At 45.4% G+C, this 25911-nt stretch overlaps 1 protein-coding gene across 1 annotated transcript; it reads left to right on the forward strand.

Moving 5' to 3' along the window:
• The first annotated feature begins 23756 nt into the window (after positions 1–23756).
• On the forward strand, positions 23757–25648 carry CRYAA (crystallin alpha A). Its single transcript, XM_077299332.1, has 3 exons — positions 23757–23983; positions 24273–24395; positions 25349–25648. Exons 1-3 carry the CDS (start codon positions 23795–23797, stop codon positions 25556–25558), a joined length of 522 nt encoding a protein of 173 aa, XP_077155447.1. The 5' UTR covers positions 23757–23794; the 3' UTR covers positions 25559–25648.
• Positions 25649–25911: the final 263 nt, after the last annotated feature.

Consider the following 25911-nt stretch of genomic DNA (forward strand, 5'->3'; position numbering starts at 1 on the left):
CTGTATAATGGCTCCACATGATGCTCCATACTGTATATTGGCCACACAGTGCTCCATACTGTATAATGGCCACACAGTGCTCCATACTGTATAATGGCCACACATGATGCTCCATACTGTATAATGACCACATTATGCTCCATACTGTATAATGGCCACACATGATGCTCCATACTGTATATTGGCCACACAGTGCCCCATACTGTATAATGGCCACACATGATGCTCCATACTGTATAATGGCTCCACATGATGACCCATACTGTATATTGGCCACACAGTGTTCCATACTGTATAATGGCCACACATGATGCTCCATACTGTATAATGGTCACACATGATGCTCCATACTGTATAATGGCCACACATGATGCCCCATACTGTGTAATGGCCACATGATGCTCCATACTGTATAATGGCCACACATGATGCTCCATACTGTATAATGGCCACACATGATGCCCCATACTGTATAATGGCCACATGATGCTCCATACTGTATAATGGCCACACATGATACTCAATACTGTATAATGGCTACACAGTGCTCCATACTGTATAATGGCCACAAAGTACTTCATACTGTATAATCGCCCCACATGATGCACAATACTGTATCATGGCCACACAGTGCTCCATACTGTATAATGGACACACATGATGCTCAATACTGTATAATGGTCACACATGATGCTTCATACTGTATAATGGCCACACATGATGCTCAATACTGTATAATGGCCACACATGATGCTCAATACTGTATAATCGCCACACATGATGCGGAGTACAGTATAATGGCTGTCATGATTCCCCAATGGCATGGGAACATCAGAAACACAAAAATAAGAGACTAGCTCTCGGGTGATGGAAACTCAAGCTGACCGTGACCTAAATCTACCACACAACTAACAGTAGCCAGGAAGCATTCCTACGGCTGCCTAGATGCCATGCGCCAGCCGGAGAACTAACTACGCCTGGGAGAGGAAGGAACAGGCCTGGCTTACCTCTAGAGAAATCCCCAAAGATGATAGTAGCCCCCACGTATATTGACGGTGAGTTCAGAGGAAAAGACATACACAGTATGAAGGTAGATTTAGCAAAGCGAGGTCCACTTACTAGATAGAGGAAGGATACAAAAGAGGACTTCACGGTCAGCTGAAAAACCCTTTAAAAAACCCATCCTGAAATTACTTTAAGACTCCTGTGTCAACTCATGACACAGGAGTGGCAATTTCAGTCCACAAGAGCTTCCAGTAACAGAAAATGACAAAACTGTAAACTGGACAAGAAAAACAAAACAATAAGGACAAGAGTCCACTTAGCTGATCAGCAGACTAGTAGCAGGAACATGCAACTGAAAGACTCAGGTTACAATGATGACCGGCAAGGAAGTGACTGGAGAGCAAGGCTAAATAGGGAACTCCCAAAACTGATGGAAGCAGGTGAGCTGAGGCAGAAAAGCACACACAAGTCTCCAGTACCACCAGCCACCACCAGGGGAGCCAAAAAGCGGATCACAACAGTACCCCCCCCTTAAGGAGGGGGCACCGAACCCTCACAAGAACCGCCAAGGCGACCTGGATGAGCCCTATGAAAGGCACGAACCAAATCCGAGGCATGAACATCAGAGGCAGTTACCCAAGAATTATCTTCCTGACCATAGCCCTTCCATTTAACCAGGTACTGGAGTCTCCGCCTGGAAATACGGGAGTCCAAGATCTTCTCTATAACGTACTCCAATTCACCCTCAACCAGCACAGGAGCAGGAGGCCCAGCAGAAGGAACCACCGGCACCTCGTATCTCCGCAACAACGACCGATGAAAAACATTATGGATAGCGAAAGATGCCGGAAGGTCCAAACGAAAGGAAACAGGGTTAATAATCTCCAAAATCCTATAGGGACCGATGAACCGAGGCTTAAATTTAGGAGAAGAAACCCTCATTGGGACAAAACGGGAAGACAACCACACCAAGTCCCCAACACGAAGGCGAGGACCAACCCGACGCTGGCGGTTAGCAAACCGCTGAGTCCTCTCCTGGGACAAATTCAAATTGTCCACCACTTGTTCCCAAATCCGATACAACCGATCCACCACAGCATCTACTCCAGGACAATCCGAAGACTCCACCTGACCAGAAGAAAAACGGGGATGAAACCCCGAATTGCAAAAGAAAGGGGAAACCAAAGTGGCAGAACTGGCCCGATTATTAAGAGCAAACTCCGCCAACGGCAAAAAGGCAACCCAATCATCCTGATCCGCAGACACAAAACACCTCAAATACGTCTCCAAAGTTTGATTAGTTCGCTCCGTCTGGCCATTAGTTTGAGGATGGAAGGCAGACGAAAAAGACAAATCAATGCCCAACCTGGCACAGAATGCCCGCCAAAATCTAGAAACGAACTGGGTACCCCTATCAGAAACGATATTTTCAGGAATACCATGCAAGCGAACCACATTTTGAAAAAACAAAGGAACCAACTCAGACGAGGAAGGCAACTTCGGCAATGGCACCAAATGAACCATCTTAGAAAAACGGTCACACACCACCCAGATAACAGACATCCTCTGAGAGACAGGAAGATCAGAAATAAAGTCCATCGAGATGTGCGTCCAAGGCCTCTTCGGAATAGGCAAGGGCAACAACAACCCGCTAGCCCTAGAACAACAAGGCTTGGCCCGAGAACACACATCACAAGACTGCACAAAAACACGCACATCACGAGACAGAGATGGCCACCAGAAGGATCTAGCCACCAAATCCCTGGTACCAAAAATTCCAGGATGACCCGCCAGCGTAGAAGAATGAACCTCCGAGATGACTCTACTGGTCTAATCATCAGGAACAAACAGTCTACCAGGTGGACAGCGATCAGGTCTATCCGCCTGAAACTCTTGCAAAGCACGTCGCAGATCTGGGGAAATAGCGGACAATATCACCCCATCCTTAAGGATACCTGTAGGTTCCGAATCACCAGGGGAATCAGGCTCAAAACTCCTAGAAAGGGCATCCGCCTTCACATTCTTAGAACCTGGTAGATATGAGACCACAAAATTAAACCGAGAGAAAAACAACGACCAGCGCGCCTGTCTAGGATTCAGGCGCCTGGCAGACTCAAGATAAATCAGATTCTTGTGATCAGTCAAAACCACCACCTGATGTCTAGCACCCTCAAGCCAATGACGCCACTCCTCAAATGCCCACTTCATGGCCAAAAGCTCCCGATTACCGACATCATAATTTCTTTCGGCGGCAGAAAATTTTCGAGAAAAGAACGCACAAGGTCTCATCACTGAGCAATCGGAACTTTTCTGCGACAAAACCGCCCCCGCTCCGATCTCGGAAGCATCGACCTCAACCTGAAAGGGGAGAGAGACATCGGGCTGGCGCAACACAGGGGCAGACGAAAAGCGGCGCTTAAGTTCCCGAAAGGCCTCCACAGCGGCAGAGGACCAATTGGCAACATCAGCACCCTTCTTAGTCAAATCCGTAAGAGGCTTAGCAACACCAGAAAAACCAGTTATAAATCGACGATAAAAATTAGCAAAGCCCAAGAACTTCTGAAGACCCTTTAGAGAAGTAGGCTGCGTCCAGTCACAAATAGCCCGAACCTTGACAGGGTCCATCTCAACAGAAGAAGGGGAAAAAATGTACCCCAAAAAGGAAATCTTTTGAACCCCAAAAACACACTTAGAACCCTTTACACACAGAGAATTCTCCCGCAAGACCTGAAAAACCCTCCTGACCTGCTGAACATGAGACTCCCAGTCCTCAGAAAAAATCAAAATATCGTCCAAATACACAATCATAAATTTATCCAGATATTCACGGAAAATATCATGCATAAAGGACTGAAAAACTGAAGGCGCATTAGAAAGGCCGAAAGGCATTACTAAATACTCAAAGTGGCCCTCAGGCGTATTAAATGCGGTTTTCCACTCATCCCCTTGCTTAATTCGCACCAAATTATACGCCCCACGGAGATCAATCTTGGAGAACCACTTAGCCCCCCTTATGCGAGCAAACAAATCAGTAAGCAGCTGCAACGGATACTGATATTTGACAGTAATTTTATTCAGGAGTCGATAATCAATACAAGGCCTCAGCGAGCCATCCTTTTTAGAGACAAAGAAAAACCCAGCTCCTAAAGGTGATGAAGAAGGACGAATATGTCCCTTTTCCAGGGACTCCTTAACATATTCTCGCATGGCAGCATGCTCAGGTACAGATAGGTTAAACAAATGACCCTTTGGAAATTTACTGCCTGGAATCAGATCTATGGCGCAATCACACTCTCTGTGGGGAGGGAGAGAACCAATTTTAGGCTCTTCAAAAATATCCCCAAAATCCGACAAAAATGCAGGAATCTCAGAGGGAATAGATGACGAGATAGGAACCAAAGGTATGTCCCCATGAGCCCCCCGACATCCCCAGCTTAACACAGACATAGTTTTCCAGTCCAGTACTGGGTTATGAGATTGTAACCATGGTAATCCAAGCACTAAAACATCATGTAAATTATACAACACGAGGAAGCGAATCATCTCCTGATGGTCTGGAGTCATACGCATAGTCACTTGCGTCCAGAACTGTGGTCTATTACAAGCCAAAGGTGTAGAATCAATACCCTTCAGAGGTATAGGGACTTCCAGAGGCTCCAAATCAAACCCACAGCGCCTGGCGAAGGACCAATCCATGAGACTCAGAGCGGCGCCAGAGTCCACATAGGCATCCACGGTAATAACTGATAATGAACAAATCAGAGTTACAGACAGAAGAAATTTAGACTGTAAAGTGCCGATAGAAATAGACTTGTCAACCTTCCTAGTACGTTTAGAGCATGCCGATATAACATGCGCGGAATCACGACAGTAGAAGCACAAGCCATTTTTGCGCCTATAGTTCTGCCGCTCGCTTCTTGACAGAATTCTGTCACATTGCATTTTCTCTGGCGTCCCTTCAGAAGATACCGCCAAATGGTGCACGGGTTTGCGCTCCCGCAAACGCCGATCAATCTGAATCGCCATTGTCATGGACTCATTCAGACCTGTGGGCGTAGGAAACCCCACCATGACATCCTTAACGGCATCAGAAAGGCCCTCTCTGAAATTTGCCGCTAGGGCACACTCATTCCACTGAGTAAGCACAGACCATTTACGAAATTTTTGGCAGTATATCTCAGCTTCATCTTGCCCTTGAGACAGGGCTATTAAAGCTTTTTCAGCTTGAATCTCCAAATTAGGTTCCTCATACAGCAACCCTAAAGCCAGAAAAAACGCATCCACATTGAGCAACGCAGGATCCCCTGGTGTCAATGAAAATGCCCAATTTTGAGGGTCACCTCGCAGCAAAGAAATCACAATCTTAACCTGCTGAACAGGATCTCCAGAGGAGTGAGGTCTGAGAGAAAGGAATAATTTACAATTACATTTGAAATTCAGAAACCGAGATCTATCTCCAGAAAATACCTCTGGTGTAGGAATCTTAGGTTCAGAAATAGGAGTACGTATAACATAATCTTGTAAATTCTGAACCTTCGTAGCAAGATTATTTAAACCTGCAGCCAAACTCTGGACATCCATGTTAAACAGCTAAGGTCAGAGCCATTCAAGGGTTAAGAGGAGGTAAGAAGCAGCTAGACAGCAATTAAGGGCTAGGCAGCAAAACTCTGAGGGAAAGAAAAAAAAAAAATAATTTTCCTTCAACACTTCTTTTTCTCCAGCTTCAGCCCAAACAATTAACACTTTGTTGGCCGGTCATACTGTCATGATTCCCCAATGGCATGGGAACATCAGAAACACAAAAATAAGAGACTAGCTCTCGGGTGATGGAAACTCAAGCTAACCGTGACCTAAATCTACCACACAACTAACAGTAGCCAGGAAGCATTCCTACGGCTGCCTAGATGCCATGCGCCAGCCGGAGAACTAACTACGCCTGGAAGAGGAAGGAATAGACCTGGCTTACCTCTAGAGAAATTCCCCAAAGATGATAGCAGCCCCCACGTATATTGACGGTGAGTTCAGAGGAAAAGACATACACAGTATGAAGGTAGATTTAGCAAAGCGAGGTCCACTTACTAGATAGAGGAAGGATACAAAAGAGGACTTCACGGTCAGCTGAAAAACCCTTTCAAAAACCCATCCTGAAATTACTTTAAGACTCCTGTGTCAACTCATGACACAGGAGTGGCAATTTCAGTCCACAAGAGCTTCCAGTAACAGAAAATGACAAAACTGTAAACTGGACAAGAAAAACAAAACAATAAGGACAAGAGTCCACTTAGCTGATCAGCAGACTAGTAGCAGGAACATGCAACTGAAAGACTCAGGTTACAATGATGACCGGCAAGGAAGTGACTGGAGAGCAAGGCTAAATAGGGAACTCCCAAAACTGATGGAAGCAGGTGAGCTGAGGCAGAAAAGCACACACAAGTCTCCAGTACCACCAGCCACCACCAGGGGAGCCAAAAAGCGGATCACAACAAATGGCCACACATGATGCTCCATACTGTATAATGGCCACACAGTGCTCCATATTGCATAATGACCACACATGATGCTCCATACTGTATAATGGCCACACATGATGCTCCATAGTGTATAAGCGACCTGCTGCAGCTTGCAGTGTGCACATAGATGGACCTGCTGCAGCTTGCAGTGTGTATATAGACGGACCTGCTGCAGGTTTTTGGAGGAGATGTGTCCCTGTTCTGGGGGTCTGTGATGCTCTGGGGGGTCTGTGATGCTCTGGGGGTCTGTGATGTTCTGGGGGGTCTGTGATGCTCTGGGGGCCTGTGAGGCTCTGGGGGTTCTGTGATGCTTTTGGGGGGTCTGTGATGCTCTGGGGGTCTGGGAGGCTCTGGGGGGGTCTGTGATGCTCTGGGGGGGGTCTGTGATGCTCTGGGGGGTCTGTGATGCTCTGAGGGTCTGTGGTCCTTTGGGGGTCTGTGATGCTCTGGGGGTCTGTGATGCCCTGGGGGGGTCTGTGATGCTCTGGGAGGTCTGTGATACTTTGGGGGGTCTGTGATGCTCTGGGGGTCTGTGATGCCCAGGTTGTAGCCCCAGGCTGCTGGCTGATGTCGATGAGCATGGCAGATAAGAAGTGCCGCTTATTGCTAGATATATTGGTAATTGGAGACAGTAGGTCTGCTGCAGCACCAGGGTAATTACTGTAATGCAGGAGCAGAGGCAGCAGAGTGTGTGAGCCCAGGCGCACTGGCACACGGACACTGCCATCTGAGCAGTAAGTTCCTGGTGTGCTCTCGGCCAGGGAGTGGTGAGCTGTCAGCTATGACGGAGCGCAGACAGTGCACTTAACTTTCCGGCAGCAGCAGCTTGTGCTGAGTGCAGGAGCCTTCCCTCTCGCCTCCCTTGTAACTTACCCTCCTCATCCTCCCTCTGTTCTCTACCATCGAGGAAATAAATCAGGGAGGAAGCAGAGAGAGGGAGACTGGAGTGGAGATCTCTTCCCAAAGTGTCTCTAATGGCGGCTCATCAGACCTAGCTGCGAGAGTAGCTGTGCTCAGCCTCTGCACGGTCACTGCCTGGAGTTTCTTCTTCGCTGCTTCCATTCCATCCCTGCCTAATACAAGGGAGCGTGTCGGCTGCTTCTGCTGTGTGCGGGACTGCGGGGCACAGCCTCAGAATCGGGACAGTCCCGCAGTATGAGGGACAGTTGGGAGCTATGCTTGGACTTACTGCATAGGCCCCACCAGTCTAGGATTCCCACTCCTTACAAATGGGAAAACATTTCAGAAATATCATGCACACGATTCCTTATTCTTTTTTTACCATTACTGAAATAGAAAACTGCTGCATTTTTGAAAGAAGGAGCATATAAATTCTTTTAGTGTTTTTGCAGCATTTTTTCACGATTGAAAGCAATGAGAGAGCAAAAACGTTATGTGTGAACATTGCCTAAGGAGTGGAGGAGGCGTTGTTTTATTTCTCTCTCTTTTCTTTGCCTTATATACAAGTCATTATACTGGAAAGATTATTTCCTAACCTTTTTTCCTGTAAAATCCATTTTATCTTCAGTTTTGCATGTTTTATTGTCAGTATGTAAAAGTGGCGTAATACTCTGACAACATTGTTCCTAGCAGCGACCTGGGAGTCAGAGATGCATCCAGGGATATTTCCCCATTCATTTCAGCAAATTTCCTATCCCCCGGGCCCCAGACATCCTGGGACGGTCCTCCAGAAAAATACAGACGCTTCCCATTGACGTCCATTGTGCTGGTTACTCGAGTAGAAAACTGGAGCAATACGACTTACTCGTTACAAGTAATGAGCAACCGAGCATTTTAGTGCTCGCCCATCACTACTCGTTATATTTTGAAGATCTTGAAGATCTGATCCCGATTCCTCATTATGTTTCGGTATCTGTGAGATCTGATCCCGATTCCTCGTTATATTTCGGTATCTGTGAGATCTGATCCCGATTCCTCATTATATTTCTATATCTGTGAGATCTGATCCCGATTCCTCATTATATTTTTATATCTGTGAGATCTGATCCCGATTCCTCGTTATATTTCGGTATCTGTGAGATCTGATCCCGATTCCTCATTATATTTCTATATCTGTGAGATCTGATCCCGATTCCTCATTATATTTCTATATCTGTGAGATCTGATCCCGATTCCTCATTATATTTCTATATCTGTGAGATCTGATCCTGATTCCTCATTATATTTCGGTATCTGTGATATTTGATCCCGATTCCTCATTATATTTCTGTATCTGTGAGATCTGATCCCGATTCCTCGTCATATTTTGGTATCTGTGATATTTGATCCCGATTCCTCGTTATATTTCTATATCTGTGAGATTTGATCCCGATTACTCGTTATATTTCTATATCTGTGAGATCTGATCCCGATTCCTCATTATATTTCTATATCTGTGAGATCTGATCCCGATTCCTCATTATATTTCTGTATCTGTGAGATCTGATCCTGATTCCTCATTATATTTCTATATCTGTGAGATCTGATCCCAATTCCTCGTTATATTTTGGCATCTGTGAGATCTGATCCCGATTCCTCATTATATTTCGGTATCTGTGAGATCTGATCCCGATTCCTCATATTTCTATATCTGTGAGATCTGATCCCGATTCCTCATTATATTTCGGTATCTGTGAGATCTGATCCCGATTCCTCATATTTCAGTATCTGTGAGATTTGATCCCGATTCCTCATTATATTTCTGTATCTGTGAGATCTGATCCCGATTCCTCATTATATTTCGGTATCTGTGAGATCTGATCCCGATTCCTCATTATATTTCTATATCTGTGAGATCTGATCCAGATTCCTCATTATATTTCGGTATCTGTGAGATCTGATCCCGATTCCTCATATTTCAGTATCTGTGAGATCTGATCCCGATTCCTCATTATATTTCTGTATCTGTGAGATCTGATCCTGATTCCTCATTATATTTCGGTATCTGTGAGATCTGATCCCGATTCCTCATTATATTTCTATATCTGTGAGATTTGATCCCGATTCCTCATTATATTTCTATATCTGTGAGATCTGATCCCGATTCCTCGTTATATTTCGGCATCTGTGAGATCTGATCCCGATTCCTCGTTATATTTCAATATCTGTGAAATCTGATCCTGATTCCTCATTATATTTCGGTATCTGTGAGATCTGATCCCGATTCCTCATTATATTTCGGTATCTGTGAGATCTGATCCCGATTCCTCATTATATTTCTATATCTGTGAGATCTGATCCCGATTCCTCATTATATTTCTATATCTGTGAGATCTGATCCCGATTCCTCCTTATATTTCTGTATCTGTGAGATCTGATCCCGATTCCTCATTATATTTCTATATCTGTGATATTTGATCCTGATTCCTCATTATATTTCGGTATCTGTGAGATCTGATCCCGATTCCTCGTTATATTTCTATATCTGTGAGATCTGATCCCGATTCCTCATTATATTTCTATATCTGTGAGATCTGATCCCGATTCCTCCTTATATTTCTGTATCTGTGAGATCTGATCCCGATTCCTCATTATATTTCTATATCTGTGAGATCTGATCCCGATTCCTCATTATATTTCTATATCTGTGAGATCTGATCCCGATTCCTCCTTATATTTCTGTATCTGTGAGATCTGATCCCGATTCCTCATTATATTTCTATATCTGTGATATTTGATCCTGATTCCTCATTATATTTCGGTATCTGTGAGATCTGATCCCGATTCCTCGTTATATTTCTATATCTGTGAGATCTGATCCCGATTCCTCATTATATTTCTATATCTGTGAGATCTGATCCCGATTCCTCCTTATATTTCTGTATCTGTGAGATCTGATCCCGATTCCTCATTATATTTCTATATCTGTGAGATCTGATCCCGATTCCTCATTATATTTCTATATCTGTGAGATCTGATCCCGATTCCTCCTTATATTTCTGTATCTGTGAGATCTGATCCCGATTCCTCATTATATTTCTATATCTGTGATATTTGATCCTGATTCCTCATTATATTTCGGTATCTGTGAGATCTGATCCCGATTCCTCGTTATATTTCTATATCTGTGAGATCTGATCCCGATTCCTCATTATATTTCTATATCTGTGAGATCTGATCCCGATTCCTCATTATATTTCTATATCTGTGAGATCTGATCCCGATTCCTCATTATATTTCTATATCTGTGAGATCTGATCCTGATTCCTCGTTATATTTCTATATCTGTGAGATCTGCAGTGTGATCCCTAGAAGTGTGTCCTAAAAGTGTGGATTACATTAGAATTAAAACCTGAAAGATGTATACAGACTGTGCCCTGCTACCTGCCACCATCGCACTCTAACAAGCATCTCTATTCTTCCAACAGGTATGTTCATCCACCCAGCTCTCCTGCTGTCTGTCTATGAAGTGCACATAGACTTCCCCCTGCTCCTTGCTTTCACATGTTATGTCTTTCAGCTAACCCCAGCTCACCCTGTGATATTTATGACCTTGTTTACTTAGGCTTGATTGTACGCATCTGGTCCACTCTTAATTCTCTGACCAAGATGAGCAGAGACCACTCCTCTCTGCTTCACACCTGAACGCACTTAGTTTTCCATATATTGCATAGCAAAAGTCTGCTTGACTTTAGTCTGCAGTGTGACCCCTAGAAGTGTGTCCTAAAAGTGTGGATTACATTAGAATTAAAACCTGAAGGTAACTGGCCAGTCAGTGCAAACAATGTTTCAGTTTGTTTTCACTTTCACCCCTATAATCCTTCACTTTCTGCTACCTCCCCCAATCCCCACACCAATTAAGGAACTGTTCATCTCCTCTTCAATCCTCCCCATCCACCTCACCTCCTCCTCAGAACTGTTCCTTAACATACAATCCTCTGTCTCAAAGCACAGGCAGCCCCCTCATGCCCTCTCCTGCTCCCACCTGCTAACACTTTCTCTGCTCCTTCTCACTGCTGGTGATATCTGTCCAAATCCTGGTCCTCCTCACCATATTCCCACAGTCATTTCTACCTCCCATCCACGCTCCATCACAAACTTCTGTAACCTCTCTAATAGTGTTGAGCGATACCGTCCGATACTTGAAAGTATCGGTATCGGAAAGTATCGGCCGATACCGGCAAAGTATCGGATCCAATCCGATACCGATACCCGATACCAATACAAGTCAATGGGACTCAAGTATCGGACGGTATTCCTGATGGTTCCCAGGGTCTGAAGGAGAGGAAACTCTCCTTCAGGCCCTGGGAACCATATAAATGTGTAAAAGAAAGAATTAAAATAAAAAATATCGCTATACTTTACCTCTCCGACGCAGCCGGGACCTCAGCGCAGGAACCGGCAGCGTTGTTTGTTTAAAATTCCCGCTTTTACATGGTTACGCGAACTCCCGGCTTGTGATTGGTCAGGGCGCCCATGTTGCCGGGCCGCGGACCAATCACAGCAAGCCGTGACGAAAATACGTCACGGCTTGCTGTGATTGGTCCGCGTCCCGGCAACATGGCCGCCATTAACCAATCACAAGCCGTGACGTCACGGGAGGCTGGACTTGCGCGCTTTTGAAAAAGCGCGCGTGTCCAGCCTCCAGTGACGTCCCGGCTTATGATTGGTCACGGCGCCATGTTGCCGGGACGCGGACCAATCACAGCAAGCCGTGACGAAAATACGTCACGGCTTGCTGTGATTGGTCCGCGGCCCGGCAACATGGCCGCCATTAACCAATCACAAGCCGTGACGTCACGGGAGGCAGGACAAGCGCGCATTTTAAAATTGCGCGCGTGTCCAGCCTCCCGGCTTGTGATTGGTTGATCGCGGCGCAACCAATCATAAGCCGGGACGTCACTGGAGGCTGGACACGCGCGCTTTTTCAAAAGCGCGCAAGTCCAGCCTCCCGTGACGTCACGGCTTGTGATTGGTTAATGGCGGCCATGTTGCCGGGACGCGGACCAATCACAGCAAGCCGTGACGTATTTTCGTCACGGCTTGCTGTGATTGGTCCGCGGCCCGGCAACATGGGCGCCCTGACCAATCACAAGCCGGGAGTTCGCGTAACCATGTAAAAGCGGGAATTTTAAACAAACAACGCTGCCGGTTCCTGCGCTGAGGTCCCGGCTGCGTCGGACAGGTGAGTATAGCGATATTTTTTATTTTAATTCTCTCTTTTACACATTTTAACAATGTTAAAATGTGTAAAAGAGAGAATTAAAATAAAATGTTGTTCCGATACCCGATACCCGATACCACAAGAGTATCGGAATCCCGGTATCGGAATTCCGATACAGCAAGTATCGGCCGATACCCGATACTTGCAGCATCGGAATGCTCAACACTACTCTCTAACCTTATACCCATTCGCCCAGCCACCACTTCCCCTGTCCCACTAACAGGAGCTCTGTGGAACGCTCGCTCTGTCTGTAACAAGCTTTCCTACATCCATGATCTTTTTGTTACTACCAAACTTTCCTTCCTCGCCATCACCGAAACCTGGCTCACCCCTTCTGACACAGCCTCACCTGCTGCACTCTCCTACGGTGGCTTCCACCTTTCTCACACACCCCGCCCCAGCAGCAAGCATGGTGGAGGAGTTGGTTTTCTCCTGTCAGATAACTGCTCCTTCACCCCAATCCCACTGCCACCCTCTGCTACCCTCCCTTCCTTTGAGGTGCACTCTGTGCGCATCTACTCCCCCTCCAACTGGCTGCCATTTACCACCCCCAGGGCCAGCCACCAACTTCTTTGACCACTTCACCACCTGGCTACTTCATTTCCTTTCTGCGGACATCCCCACTATCATCATGGGCGACTTCAACATCCCCATTGACACTTCCCTCTCAGCTGCCACTAAACTTCTATCTCTCACTTCCTCCTTCGGCCTCACTCAATGGTCTTCTGCAGCCACTCACAAAGATGGTCACACACTGGACCTCATCTTCACCCGCCTCTGCTCCCTATCTAACCTCTCTAACTCACCTCTTCCACTCTCTGATCACAACCTTCTCACATTCTCATCTCTCTCCACTCCATGTCTACAATCCCCACCCCACAAACTTTCACACCCTCGCAGAAATCTTAAACATCTTGACCTACATTCATTCTCTGAATCCCTCCTCCCTCTCACAGACATAAGTTCCTTACACAATGCGGATGATGCTGCCGCTCTATATAACACCACAATAGCTGTAGCTTTGGAATCTGCTGCCCCACTTACACATACCAAAGCTTGCAATATCAACAGACAGCCCTGGCACACCAGCCTGACCAAAGAACTGAGGCGAGCTTCCCGGGCTGCTGAGCGCAGATGGAAAAGATCCCACTCCAATGAGCACTTCATCGCATTCAAACAGTCCCTCACTACTTTCAAGATCACACTCGCCACAGCTAAACAAACCTACTTCTCATCTCTCATATCCTCCCTGTCTCACAACCCTAAACAGTTATGCAACACCTTCAATTCTCTCCTCCGTCCCCCAGCACCTCCTCCCTCCCCACTTATCTCCGCTGAAGACTTTGCCTCATTTTTCAAGCAGAAGATTGATGGCATCAGAGACAGTTTTGGTCAACAACCCCCAGAGCCCTTCCTCCCAACTTCCCAGCCCTCCACCTCCAAAACCAACTTCTCCTGTTATGGACCTGGTGGTTAGGAGCACCCGAAATGACCTGGTGGTTAAAACCGAAAACCTGGGACAAGCTCTGAGGAGGTGGAAACTCTACTGACCGCAATCCCTAATCCTATCACAAACACTAGAAATAGCCGTGGAGCGTGCCTAACTCTCCCTAGATGCCTCTTCACAGCCTAAGAGCTAACTACCCCTAAAGATAGAAATAGCAGCCTACCTTGCCTCAGAGAAATTTCCCAAAGTAAAGGTAGCCCCCCACAAATATTGACTGTGAGTTAAGAGGGAAGTAACAAACACAGGAATGAAACAGATTTTAGCAAAGGAGGCCGAATCTTCTCTAGATAGACAGAGGATAGGAAAGGGAACTATGCGGTCAGTATTAAAAAACTACAAAAACCACGCAGAGTGTGCAAAAAGACCTCCACACCGACTCACGGTGTGGAGGTGCAGCTCTGCACCCCCAGAGCATCCAGCTAGCAAGGAAATATCATAATAGCAAGCTGGACTAGAAACATAGCAGGTACTGAGAAATATATTCAAAAACCAATAAACAGCAAATGAACTAGCAGGGACTTAGCTTCTGCTGGAGTAGACAGGTCATCTGAGAAATCCAAGAGAGATCTGAACCAGTACTGAGACATTGACAGCTGGCATGAACTAACGACCTGGGCAGAGTTAAATAGGGAAGCCAGCAGAAGCAATAAGCGAGGGCAACTGAGAAAGCCAACCTCAAAGATCAGCAGTTCCACTCAAAGCCACCAGAGGGTGTCCAAGGACAGAACTCACCAAAGTACCATTCACGACCACAGGAGGGAGCCCGAGAACGGAACTCACAACATTCTCCACCATTACAGAAGATCAACTCTCGACTCTACTCTCAAGATCGCATCTCACCACCTGTGTACTTGACCCGCTCCCATCCCACCTCATCCCAAACCTCACCACAGTCTTCATCCCAACCCTAACCCATCTCTTCAACCTATCACTAACAACTGGTGTTTTCCCCTCAAGCTTTAAACATGCCTCCATCACACCTATCCTCAAAGCCCTCTCTTGACCCATCCTCTGTATCTAGCTATCACCCTATATCACTTCTCCCTTATGCCTCCAAACTACTGGAACAACACGTTTACCTTGAACTGTCCTCCCATCTCTCTTCTTGCTCCCTCTTTGACCGCTTACAATCTGGTTTCCGGTCACACCATTCCACTGAAACTGCCCTAACTAAGGTCACCAACGACCTCTTAACCCCCAAGAGCAAGCGACACTACTCTGTCCTCCTCCTCCTTGACCTGTCGGCTGCCTTTGACACAGTGGACCATTCCCTATTATTACAGACCTTCTCATCCCTTGGCATCACAGACTTGGCCCTATCCTGGATCTCATCATACCTAACAGACCGGACATTCAGCGTCTCCCACTCACACACCACCTCCTCACCTCACCCCCTATCTGTCGGAGTCCCACAAGGCTCAGTCCTAGGGCCCCTGCTCTTCTCCATTTACACCTTTGGCCTGGGACAGCTCATAGAATCTCACGGCTTTCAGTATCCCCTCTATGCTGATGACAAACAGATCTACATCTCTGGTCCAGATATCACCACCCTACTAACCAGAATCCCTCAATGTCTGTCCACTGTCAGGATTCCTGACCGCTGCCACCAATTTGTCATGATTCACACCGTGACCGTCACCCCTACGTCACGGATCAGGGTGACTTTAGGCCAACAGACGGCTATCACATGTGCAGGGGGCTTATCTTAGTTATCCCTCCACTGCTAGCAATGTGATAAAAAAACACACACACACGGCTACTGACCTCTTAGTTTACAGCAGGGGCTTATTTCAGGTATCCCACTGCTCTTCAATATACCATGAACTGCAGGGATTTGTGTATATCCCGCTTACAGTTCCACTTAAACCTTGCAGCTCTCTGGCGCCCCCTTACTGTCAGGTCAGATTAGGTACTGCACCTAGGGTAATTAGTCGCCAGAAAGGCTGCCTGCTATGTACTGGCTATTGGGCACGCTGCAGCGACGCGATAAACTACTCACGCTCAGGCAGGAACAATAATTATCAACGCCGCAGTCGCTACAACACCCAAAGGCCTGCACACGGTAAGCTGCCACCTGTTTCGATTAAACGGGTCCGAAGTTAACCCAACACAGTAGCGTAATTCCCTTCAGGAGACAGGGTACATTTGAGAACAGGGAGAACGAATCTAGTATATTAAATATTATACTCCATAAATGATTTTTAGGCAGTGTTTATAAAAAGTTATTTTACAAGGATGTTACAAAAGAGACAATTGCAAATATGTACAAGGTAATTATAAAAAAAACAGGGAATAACTGAGAAATAACACTTACATGTGTTCAGAGCATTGCAGGCAACCAGGCTAGTGGAGTTCCCATACGTCCCAGTGCATTAGGACTTGCTCAGAGCTCTTCAGGTAAAAACTAACAACCCCCTGCTGGAAGCCTGCCAGAAACTTATAACCTCTTCAAAGGGAGATTTGTAGTTAAAATTCTGCGCTGCCGTAAAGATGAATTTCAGGAGAGTATAGTTGATTCACAGTGGTTTTATTCAACGCGTTTCAGGGGTCTCATGCCCCCTTCATCAGGAAATACCACACAGAATATACAGGCATCACAGGTATAAATAGTTTTGCTAGGTTACAAAAAAAAGGGCGCAAACAGGTCAGATGACTCAGTGTCAAAGTTCAATGATAACACACAATTAACAATTCAAACGATTAGAGAGGTATATATAATGAAAAAAATACACTGACATCTTTTATATTTCTAGACAATAGTTCAAAATTTGCAGCATTTAGGAGGAGGAACAAAAAAAAAAAAAAAAGAGATCTCTACTTAAATGGACAAGAACCTGTAAGAAAAGGAATTTCTCTAGTTCAGAAGCGAATGCCTTACAGATGAACTACTGTGTGGAATCAACAAGCTGCTTTTTCTTATCAAAAATCCATTGGAATCTTTACATTGAATGTGGCATAAAATCATGTTTTATTATTTAACATTAAAAAATATAAATATATATATGAAGATTAATTTGTGGTAATTTGTGGTGATCTAAAATTACGAAAATTATAATTAGTGAGTTTAAAATTGCATCACGTATATAAGAGTAACAGTTTAAGCAGCAAACCAGCGTTTAAGGTGAGCGCAGAAACAAAGTGGAAGTAACACTTCACCTGCCAAGGACCAATGATAGATATCATATGTAACAAGAGACAATTTAGCATTGCCAAGGGAGGGGAATGAATGCACAGCACTCAGTGATCACAGAGAACAGCAGAGTAAAGGATTGAGTTACTCCTGTCGGGAGGGGTCATTACACCCTGTGAAGCTGCCACAATCAGCACTATCTCCCAGGATTTGATCCCAAGAGAAAATAAACCATTTTTTAGGACACAGTTGTGGTGGAGACAATTTGTATGGATTAAAAGAGTGAAAGCGCTCCTCTCCAGGGCAGACTCAGACTATGCAAACATGAGGGCAGAAGAAGAAGAATTTTCTTGTAAAAAATATAAAAATATAAAAAAATGAATTACATGGATTAAAGGCAGAAATTATTCCAAGATGATCCTAAATGCAAATATATATTTAAATCTTAAATGACTCAAAGCACAAAGGATTAAAAATCAATCATAACTATACAAATAAAAATATAAATATAGAAATATCAAATTCTTAAAAAAAGGGGAGGAGGGCTGCGCATTCAAATACAACCTTGGTTGTTACACTAAATATATACATATATATACACATACAAACATACATATATATATATATATATATATATATATACATATACAAAAATAAATAAAAATATATAAACATCTAAAAATAGGGGGGAAAAAAAAAAAAGTGCACTATTCAGATGAAAACCTCAGTTATTTCATTTAAGCCTTGTGGTTTTAGGCTACCTAATTTGTAGGTCCAATATACTTCTTTCCTATTTAATTTCATGGATCTGTTAGGTACATGCTTAGGTATATGATCAATAGGGCTGATTTTTAATAGTTTAAATTCATTATGCATCAGGGCATAATGTCTGGACAGACCATGAGTGAGTAAGCCTTTTTTTATATTGTGACGATGGGAATTCAGTCTGAGGTGTAGGGGCTGTGTCGTTCTCCCCACATACTGTTTACGGGCTGTCCCACACGTCCAGATAATTCCGCTACCGGAATAAATCGGTACCGGAGTTATCCGTGTCCGTGTGCCTGGGAACTCACGTAGGCCATACGTGCGGCACACGTGTGCCGCCCGTATGGCGAGTGGGTACCACACGGAGCGTGTGGTACCCAGGCGTGTGGTACCCTGCATCGCGCTGAAGCCGCGATTCATATGTTCCCTGCAGCAGCGTTTGCTGCAGAGAAAATATGAATAATAGTGTTTAAAATAAAGATCTATGTGTCCCCCGCCCTCCCACCCCCTGTGCGCCCCCCCGCTGTTCAGAAAATACTCACCCGCTCCCACGTTGGCTGTCGCGGCTTCCTGGTCTGGCCCCATCTTCTCCTGTATGCGGTCACGTGGGGCCAATCATTTACAGTCATGAATATGTGGCTCCACCTCCCATAGGGGCGGAGCCGACTATTCATGATTGTAAATGAGCGGCCCCACGTGACCGCATACAGGAGAAGATGGGGCCAGACCAGGAAGGAGTGACAGCCAACGAGGGAGCGGGTGAGTATTTTCTGAACAGCGGGGGGGGGGCGCACAGGGGGGGGGGGCGGACACATAGATCTTTATTTTAAACACTATTATTCATATTTTCTCTGCAGCAAACGCTGCTGCAGGGAACATATGAATCGCGGCTTCAGCACCATGTGGGGGGGACAGCGCTTACTGTAGCGCTGTCTCCTGCACGCACACGGACCCCAGACGGAGAACGTCCGTGTGAGGTCCGTGTTTTACACGGACCCATTGACTCTATTGGGTCCATGTAATCCGTGCGCTCCCACGAACACTGACATGTCTCCGTGTTTGGCACACGGAGACACGGTCCGCAAAAAATCAATGACATCTGAACAGATGCATTGATTTTTATGCCCTGATGCATAATAAGGACTTTAAACTATTAAAAATCAGCCCTATTGATCATATACCTAAGCATGTACCTAACAGATCCATGAAATTAAATAGGAAAGAAGTATATTGGACCTACAAATTAGGTAGCCTAAAACCACAAGGCTTAAATGAAATAACTGAGGTTTTCATCTGAATAGTGCACTTTTTTTTTTTTTCCCCCTATTTTTAGATGTTTATATATTTTTATTTATTTTTGTATATGTATATATATATATATATATATATATATATATATATGTATGTTTGTATGTGTATATATGTATATATTTAGTGTAACAACCAAGGTTGTATTTGAATGCGCAGCCCTCCTCCCCTTTTTTTAAGAATTTGATATTTCTATATTTATATTTTTATTTGTATAGTTATGATTGATTTTTAATCCTTTGTGCTTTGAGCCATTTAAGATTTAAATATATATTTGCATTTAGGATCATCTTGGAATAATTTCTGCCTTTAATCCATGTAATTCATTTTTTTATATTTTTATATTTTTTACAAGAAAATTCTTCTTCTTCTGCCCTCATGTTTGCATAGTCTGAGTCTGCCCTGGAGAGGAGCGCTTTCACTCTTTTAATCCATACAAATTGTCTCCACCACAACTGTGTCCTAAAAAATGGTTTATTTTCTCTTGGGATCAAATCCTGGGAGATAGTGCTGATTGTGGCAGCTTCACAGGGTGTAATGACCCCTCCCGACAGGAGTAACTCAATCCTTTAGGGTACCGTCACACAGTGCCATTTTGATCGCTACGACGTTACGATTCGTGACGTTCCAGCGATATCCATATGATATCGCAGTGTCTGACACGCAGCAGCGATCAGGGATCCTGCTGAGAATCGTACGTCGTAGCAGATCGTATGGAACTTTCTTTCGTCGCTTGATCACCCGCTGACATCGCTGGATCGTTGTGTGTGACAGCGATCCAGCGATGTGTTCGCTTGTAACCAGGGTAAACATCGGGTTACTAAGCGCAGGGCCGCGCTTAGTAACCCGATGTTTACCGTGGTTACCAGCGTAAACGTAAAAAAACCAAACAGTACATACTCACATTCCGGTGTCTGTCCTCCGGCGTCTCAGCTTCTCTGCACTGTGAGCGCCGGCCAGCCAGAAAGCGAGCACAGCGGTGACGTCTGACGTCACCGCTGTGCTTTCCGGCTATGGCGCTTACACAGTGGAGAGAAGCAGAACGCCGGGGGACAGACACCGGAATGTGAGTATGTACTGTTTGTTTTTTTTACGTTTACGCTGGTAACCACGGTAAACATCGGGTTACTAAGCGCGGCCCTGCGCTTAGTTACCCGATGTTTACCCTGGTTACCGGGGACTTCGGCATCGCTCCAGCGCCGTGATTGCAACGTGTGACCGCAGTCTACGACACTGGAGCGATAATCATACGATCGCTGCGACGTCACGGATCGTGCCGTCGTAGCGATTAAAATGGTACTGTGTGACGGTACCCTTACTCTGCTGTTCTCTGTGATCACTGAGTGCTGTGCATTCATTCCCCTCCCTTGGCAATGCTAAATTGTCTTTTGTTACATATGATATCTATCATTGGTCCTTGGACAGGTGAAGTGTTACTTCCACTTTGTTTCTGCGCTCACCTTAAACGCTGGTTTGCTGCTTAAACTGTTACTCTTATATACGTGACGCAATTTTAAACTCACTAATTATAATTTTCGTAATTTTAGATCACCACAAATTACCACAAATTAATCTTCATATATATATATTTATATTTTTTAATGTAAAATAATAAAACATGATTTTATGCCTCATTCAATGTAAAGATTCCAATGGATTTTTGATAAGAAAAAGCAGCTTGTCGATTCCACACGGTAGTCCATCTGTAAGGCATTCGCTTCCGAACTGGAGAAATTCCTTTTCTTACAGGTTCTTGTCCATTTAAGTAGAGATCTCTTTTTTTTTTTTTTTTTTTTGTTCCTCCTCCTAAATGCTGCAAATTTTGAACTATTGTCTAGAAATATAAAAGATGTCAGTGTATTTTTTTCATTATATATACCTCTCTAATCGTTTGAATTGTTAATTGTGTGTTATCATTGAACTTTGACACTGAGTCATCTGACCTGTTTGCGCCCTTTTTTTTGTAACCTAGCAAAACTATTTATACCTGTGATGCCTGTATATTCTGTGTGGTATTTCCTGATGAAGGGGGCATGAGACCCCTGAAACGCGTTGAATAAAACCACTGTGAATCAACTATACTCTCCTGAAATTCATCTTAGCGGCAGCGCAGAATTTTAACTACAAATCTCCCTTTGAAGACATTATTTTCTCTGGTTGGTGAAGACCTGTGGATCTGCAGCAGCCGCTATCTACATGCTCTAATCTCATCCTAACCAGGTGAGCAAATTTGGTGTATATTCTCCTCTGTGTAACGTGGATAAGACCCTATTGCGCTCTTTGTCTCCCCATTGTTTTACAATAGAAACTTATAACCCACAGCCCGTGACATCACCACCAGGGCTGGCTTCCACAGTCCCTCCTATCTCTTCAGTCTTAGGACATTCCACCTCAATCGGTATAATGCTTATAACTCCACTACAGAACATGTCATAGTCATAACAAACCCAGCATTCATCTCGTATTAGCGTTGGCATTCTAATGAGATCAAATATGTCCTATTTGGGATGCATAATTACAGAGAAATCCCTACTTCTTTACCAGATGGAGTTAGAAGCCCGTGCTTACCGTGGCGGATAGATCCACCGAGGGAGATTAAGAATATGCATTTTCCTGTTCCTATCTTAATTGGTTTGCCCAATATCTTACAAAAACAGAACAAAGGACTTTCATGGATTCTGGAAGCTTCTCTACCAGTTTAAGCTGGTACAACTGTCTATGCAGCTACGTTTAGCGGTCGTAAATACCTTTCTTCAATAAAACTCCCCCCCATACATTGACAAGGCAAGCTCTTCTACACAGTTAGAAACACAGGGAAGGGGGGGGGGTGTTTTAGCCCACAGCCTGGGCTAACAGGAGAAACTAAACTTATATGATATTTCATACAATATCGTGACACACTATTTCATCCTTCTTCTCTGCTAGATTTCTGAAACTTAACATGGACAAAACAGAATTCATCATCTTTCCCCCATCTCACGCGACCCCCCAACGAACCTATCCATTACAGTAAATGGCTGCCCACTCTCCCCAGTCCCACAAGCTCGCTGCCTCGGGGTAATCCTTGACGCTGATCTCTCCTTCAAACCACATATCCAAGCCCTTTCCACTTCCTGCCGACTTCAACTCAAAAATATTTCACGAATCTGTTCATTCCTCAACCAAGAATCTGCAAAAACCCTAGTCCATGCCCTCATCATCTCTCACCTTGACTACTGCAACCTCCTGCTCTGTGGCCTCCCCTCAAACACTCTCGCACCCCTCCAATCTATTCTAAACTCTGCTGCCCGACTAATCCACCTCTCCACCCCGCTATTCTCCGGCCTCTCCCCTCTGTCAATCCCTTCACTGGCTCCCCATTACCCAGAGACTCCAGTACAAAACCCTAACCATGACATACAAAGCCATCCACAACCTGTCTCCTCCATACATCTGTGACCTCGTCTCCCGGTACTTACCTACACGCAACCTCCGTTCCTCACAAGATCTCCTTCTCTACTCCCCTCTTATCTCCTCTTCCCACAATCGTATACAAGATTTCTCTCGCGTATCACCCCTACTCTGGAACTCTCTACCACAACACATCAGACTCTCACCTACCATCGAAATCTTCAAAAAGAATCTGAAGACCCACCTCTTCCGACAAGCCTACAACCTGCAGTAACCACCGATCGACCAAACCGCTGCACGACGAGCTCTATCCTCACCTACTGTATTCTCACACATCCCTTGTAGATTGTGAGCCTTCGCGGGCCGGGTCCTCTCTCCTACTGTACCAGTTATGACTTGTATTGTTCAAGATTATTGTACTTGTTTTTATGTACACCCCTCCTCACATGTAAAGCGCCATGCAATAAATGGCGCTATAACAATAAATAATAATAATAATCTGATCCTGATTCCTCATTATATTTCTATATCTGTGAGATCTGATCCCGATTCCTCATTATATTTCTGTATCTGTGAGATCTGATCCCGATTCCTCATTATATTTTGGTGTCTGATCTCGAGTTTTTTGATCGTTTGGCAGCTGAGAGATCTGATCTGTATTCCTGTGTGAGATCCGATTCCTTCTTATGTAATCTCTAAGGATTGTTTTCTCATCTTGCATTTCGCCCTGACAGATGAGGGTAGTAGTGCCTAATTTTCCTTCATATTTCAGCCTCCTGTGACCCAACCATTGTGATCCCTCTCACAGGGATTTTGCTGGCGCAGGAGAAGCTGGCTGGGCAGACAATGTGCATCGGGTCAGACAGAGAAATGTGCTGACGGTTGGGTGCAGATGAAGTCATGTCTCTGCAGAGGGCTCGGCCTCCCCTTGTGAACGTGTGAGCCCCTTTTCTCCTGGTATATAAGGGGGCACTGGCACATTGTGGCACGTCTGGGTCTGGCTTCACGTCTCCACGATGGACATCACTATTCAGCACCCTTGGTTCAAGCGTGCGCTGGGCCCCTTCTTTACAAACCGTCTCTTCGACCAGATCTTTGGTGAAGGGTTGTTTGATTATGACCTTTACCCCTTCTTCTCCTCCACTATCAGCCCTTACTACAGGCAGAGCCTCTTCAGGGGATATATGGATTCTGGCATCTCTGAGGTGAGGGCCCCTCTTGTGGCTGCTAGAACATGTAGGGCCATGATCTCTGTTCTAGAACTACCAGTCCCAGCATACCCTTACCCTGACCCCACCTGTTAGGCTTTCATTACTTCCTGCAGACATTGGTTCTGTCCATTCTGGGACAATCAGAGGTCAGTGAAGAAATGTCTGCTCCTTCTGTGCCTGAATGTCTCTCCTTGTCACCTTCATTGCAGTCTGCTATATGCGGCAGCCGGTGTCTACCATGGGTGACCACATGAACGCCCCTGACCTCTGTGTATCATTACAGGTGCGCTCAGACCGTGAGCGTTTCACCATTAACTTGGACGTGAAGCATTTTTCTCCTGAGGATCTGACGGTGAAACTTCTGGATGACTTTGTGGAGATCCACGGAAAACACAGTGAAAGACAGGTGGGCAATGTGGCCGCAGGGCAGAGGTGCCAAGGGATAAATGGATGGAATGATTGGCAAGTGTGTGGAAGGATGGTGGGTGAGGAAGGATGGATAATCGAAGAATGGATGGGTGGAACAATGGGTGATTGGATGGATTAGTGAGTGGCCTGAAGGACGGATCGGTGGAGAAGTGGAAAAGATAGATGGTTGGTTGAGTGATGGAGAGGTGGATGGTAGGTGTGGAAGGATGGATAGTTGAAGAATGCATGGATGGATTGGTGAGTGGCTTGAAGGATGGATCGACGGAGAAGGGGAATGGTTAGATGGATGGTTGAGTGATGGAGAGGTGTATGGTAGGTGTGGAAGGGGGGGATAGTGGAAGAATGCATGGATGGAACGATGGGTGACCCGATGGATTGGTGAGTGGGTGGAAGGATGGATCGGTGGAAAAGATAGATGGTTGGTTGAGTGATGGAGAAGTGGATGGTAGGTGTGGAAGGATGGATAGTGGAAGAATGCATGGATGGAACAATGGGTGATCGGATGGATTGGTGAGTGGGTGGAAGGGTGGATCCGTGAGGAAGTGGAATGGATAGATGGTTGGTTGAGTGATGGAGAAGTGGATGGTAGGTGTGGAAGGATGGATAGTGGAAGAATGCATGGATGAATAATGGGTGATAGGATGGATTGGTGAGTGGGTGGAAGGATGGATCGGTGGAGAAGTTGAAAAGATGAAGTGGAGGTAGCCTCTTGCACACTCTAGCAAAAGGCAGGTAAGCTATGACAGCCCCACTGTTGTCAGACATGGTCACTGGACCAGAATGTGATCAGTATTATCTAATATTGCAAATATTTTCTCTGCATCCTTTTATATGACGAGTCGCCGATTATATGGTCACAATATTGGTGCGGATGTGATCTGGTCATTGGAGGTGGTTGCACATGTATAACAACATGTTCTCTCTGTTAAGGACGATCACGGATACATCGCCCGGGAGTTTCACCGCCGTTATCGCCTCCCACAAAGCTTGGACCAGTCCTCAGTCAGCTGCTCCCTCTCCGCCGATGGTATTTTAACCTTCTCTGGTCCCAAACTGCTTTCCAACCTGGATTCAAGCCACAGTGAGAGACCCATCCCTGTCTCCCGTGAGGAGAAGCCCACCTCAGCCCCCTCCTCCTAAAACAGCCCCCTTCCAGACTTCCTTTCTGCCCCAGGCCTCTGCTTTCCTGTGTAGAGATTGCAGGGCCAAAACAGAAATAAAGATATCCTGATATCAGCCGCATGTGTCTATGATATGTGGAGCGGGGGTCTCTGGTCGGATGGTAGCATGCATGACCCTTGACGTCCTCCCTTCTCTATGTTCATTTGTAGAAGGGGTAGCGCCAAACTTGCAGGGGCCCCACCGAACAACAGCCTTTAGTAGCTGCATTATCTGTAGCTTCAGAAGGCAGTAACACCGCTGCACCCCGGCGCTGATGACGCAGAGACGTGAGCCGAGGTTCTACTCTCCGCATGTTTGGTCACATTGTGTGA

The sequence above is a fragment of the Ranitomeya variabilis genome, chromosome 3 (assembly GCF_051348905.1).
Source record: "Ranitomeya variabilis isolate aRanVar5 chromosome 3, aRanVar5.hap1, whole genome shotgun sequence".
NCBI classification, from domain to species: Eukaryota; Metazoa; Chordata; class Amphibia; order Anura; family Dendrobatidae; genus Ranitomeya; species Ranitomeya variabilis.